Source organism: Vidua macroura, chromosome 2 (genome assembly GCF_024509145.1).
Source record: "Vidua macroura isolate BioBank_ID:100142 chromosome 2, ASM2450914v1, whole genome shotgun sequence".
NCBI lineage: Eukaryota > Metazoa > Chordata > Aves > Passeriformes > Viduidae > Vidua > Vidua macroura.
In genome coordinates this window covers 92,385,602-92,387,327 of record NC_071572.1, presented here as the reverse complement: position 1 = coordinate 92,387,327, position 1,726 = coordinate 92,385,602, and the positions used below count along the sequence as shown (strand labels likewise).

The 1,726-nt window shown below is 58.7% G+C and overlaps 1 protein-coding gene across 1 annotated transcript; it reads right to left on the bottom strand.

Annotated features, from left to right (window-relative positions):
- Nucleotides 1-256: 256 nt before the first annotated feature.
- On the bottom strand, nt 257-1,492 carry RASL11A (RAS like family 11 member A). The gene is made up of 4 exons (XM_053970434.1): nt 1,329-1,492; nt 1,143-1,199; nt 990-1,069; nt 257-790 (listed from the first exon to the last, which is right to left on the bottom strand). The coding sequence occupies exons 1-4, from the start codon at nt 1,447-1,449 to the stop codon at nt 338-340; spliced, it is 711 nt and encodes a 236-aa protein (XP_053826409.1). The 5' UTR covers nt 1,450-1,492; the 3' UTR covers nt 257-337.
- Nucleotides 1,493-1,726: the final 234 nt, after the last annotated feature.

Here is a 1,726-nt window from a genome sequence, read left to right as displayed (position 1 = left end):
CCATTTTACAAACAGGAAATGGAAGCTTCCAAGGAAAATCATATGAGCAGCTTAATAGAGAAAATCCCAGTCCCCCCAAAAAGAAATGGAATCAAAGCCTCCTGGAAAAAGCCCCCTTTCCAACTACCTCTATTTAGTTTATTTAGTTGCTATGCAGCTTTTTTCCCTTTTTTTTTTTTTTAATAACCCAACCAGTCAAATGAGAGAACAGCAAGGAAATTGCAAGCTTTGACATACTCACTTCTACACTGCTGGCATTAGTACAAAAATAAAGATTTTTATTAACAAGTTTACAAAAATAAATTCTATTGAGTCCTAGAGGATGTCATTGGGAGGTTTACTTGACTTTGGAAGATAAAGCCTGTTTGAAACGCCTCTTTAAATCTTGCATGTTGGGAGATTTGGGCCGAGGAATGATGGATGACCGCCTCCTGTCCGTGCTGCCGGCATGCTGTAGTTTGCTGACCTCCTTGCAAAGATACTGGAAGACATCACAGACACCTTGGGAGTCCTCACTGGTGGAGATTTCCAAGAACAGGCTGCCCAGTTCATCTGCCAGCTGTAGTCCTTCTTTTGCCTGTACTTGCCTGGCATGGAGGAGGTCTGCTTTGTTCCCCACAATAATGATGGGAGTCCTGGCATCGGGGTGCACCTTGCGTATGTGCTGGTAGAGAGGCTGGACTGACTGGTAGCTGCTGTAGTCTGTGATGGAGTAGACCAGCAGGAAGCCCTCTGCCCACTTCACGCATCTGGACAGGGAGTCCAGCACCTGCACGCAGTCTTCCTGCACCTGCAGTACAACAGAGAGCACAGATTCGGCATTGGGTCATGAAAGCATGAAGGCTGTATCACAGTACCATCAAACGGGTCCAAAGGAAAGCCTGAGCTCTGTCTCAGGAGACGAAGTCTGGGCATGCAAGAAATTTGGACTCAAAAGCTGAGCCTTTGGGTAGCAGAGGAGAACCGATTGATCTAAAATATCTCCGTACCTGAATGCACCCCGGCGTGTCTTGGATCTGTACGGCAACGTGGTCCCCGTCCAGATGGACCAGCCGGGAGTAGAGGTTGCCTGGGGAGCAGAGAGCCGTGAGCCGCGGGACGCGGGGCCGCGCCGCGCCCGTCCCCGCCGCGCCCCGCCTCACCTGTGTTGGGCTCGTAGTCGCCGATGAAGCGCTTGGTCAGGAACCGCACGATCATGGCTGAAACACAGAGCGCCGCGTTAGGCGGGACGGATGGACGGGCGGGCAGGGGAGGAGGACGGGCAGGGGAGGAGGACGGGCAGGGGAGGAGGACGGGCAGGGGAGGAGGACGGGCAGCCCCGCACTCACCGCTCTTGCCGACGCCGCGGGCACCCAGCACGGCCAGGCGGACCTGGGCGCCGGGCGGCCCCGGGGGGCACTCGGCGATGGGCGCCAGCAGGAAGGGCTGGGACATGCTGGGCAGGCGCATGGGAGAGGCGGCTCGGCAGCCGGAGGACTCGCACGGCTCCGCTCGGCTCGGCCGGCAGCGCCCGGAGCGGGCGGCCCCGGCGGCTTTTAAAGGCCCCGGCGGCGGCACCGCCCGTGCGGCCGCCCCGCTCCCGCTGCACCGCCCCCGGCGGCACCGCCCCGCGGCCGTCCGGCCCTCTCCGCTCCGCTTGCCTGCCCGGGTTGTACCCCTTCCTCTTCTCCCACCCTCCCCACTCCCAGTGCGCGGGGTGGCCCCGGCGGGCACAGGCACCAGGGGT

Coding starts and splice junctions, on each gene's coding strand:
- RASL11A (XM_053970434.1), bottom strand. CDS start 1,449: ATGCGCCTGCCCAGCATGTCCCAGCCCTTCCTGCTGGCGCCCATCGCC. Junction 1,070..1,142: donor CGACTACGAGCCCAACACAG/GTGAGGCGGGGC, acceptor TCTGCTCCCCAG/GCAACCTCTACTCCCGGCTG. Junction 791..989: donor ACACGCCGGGGTGCATTCAG/GTACGGAGATAT, acceptor GTTGTACTGCAG/GTGCAGGAAGACTGCGTGCA.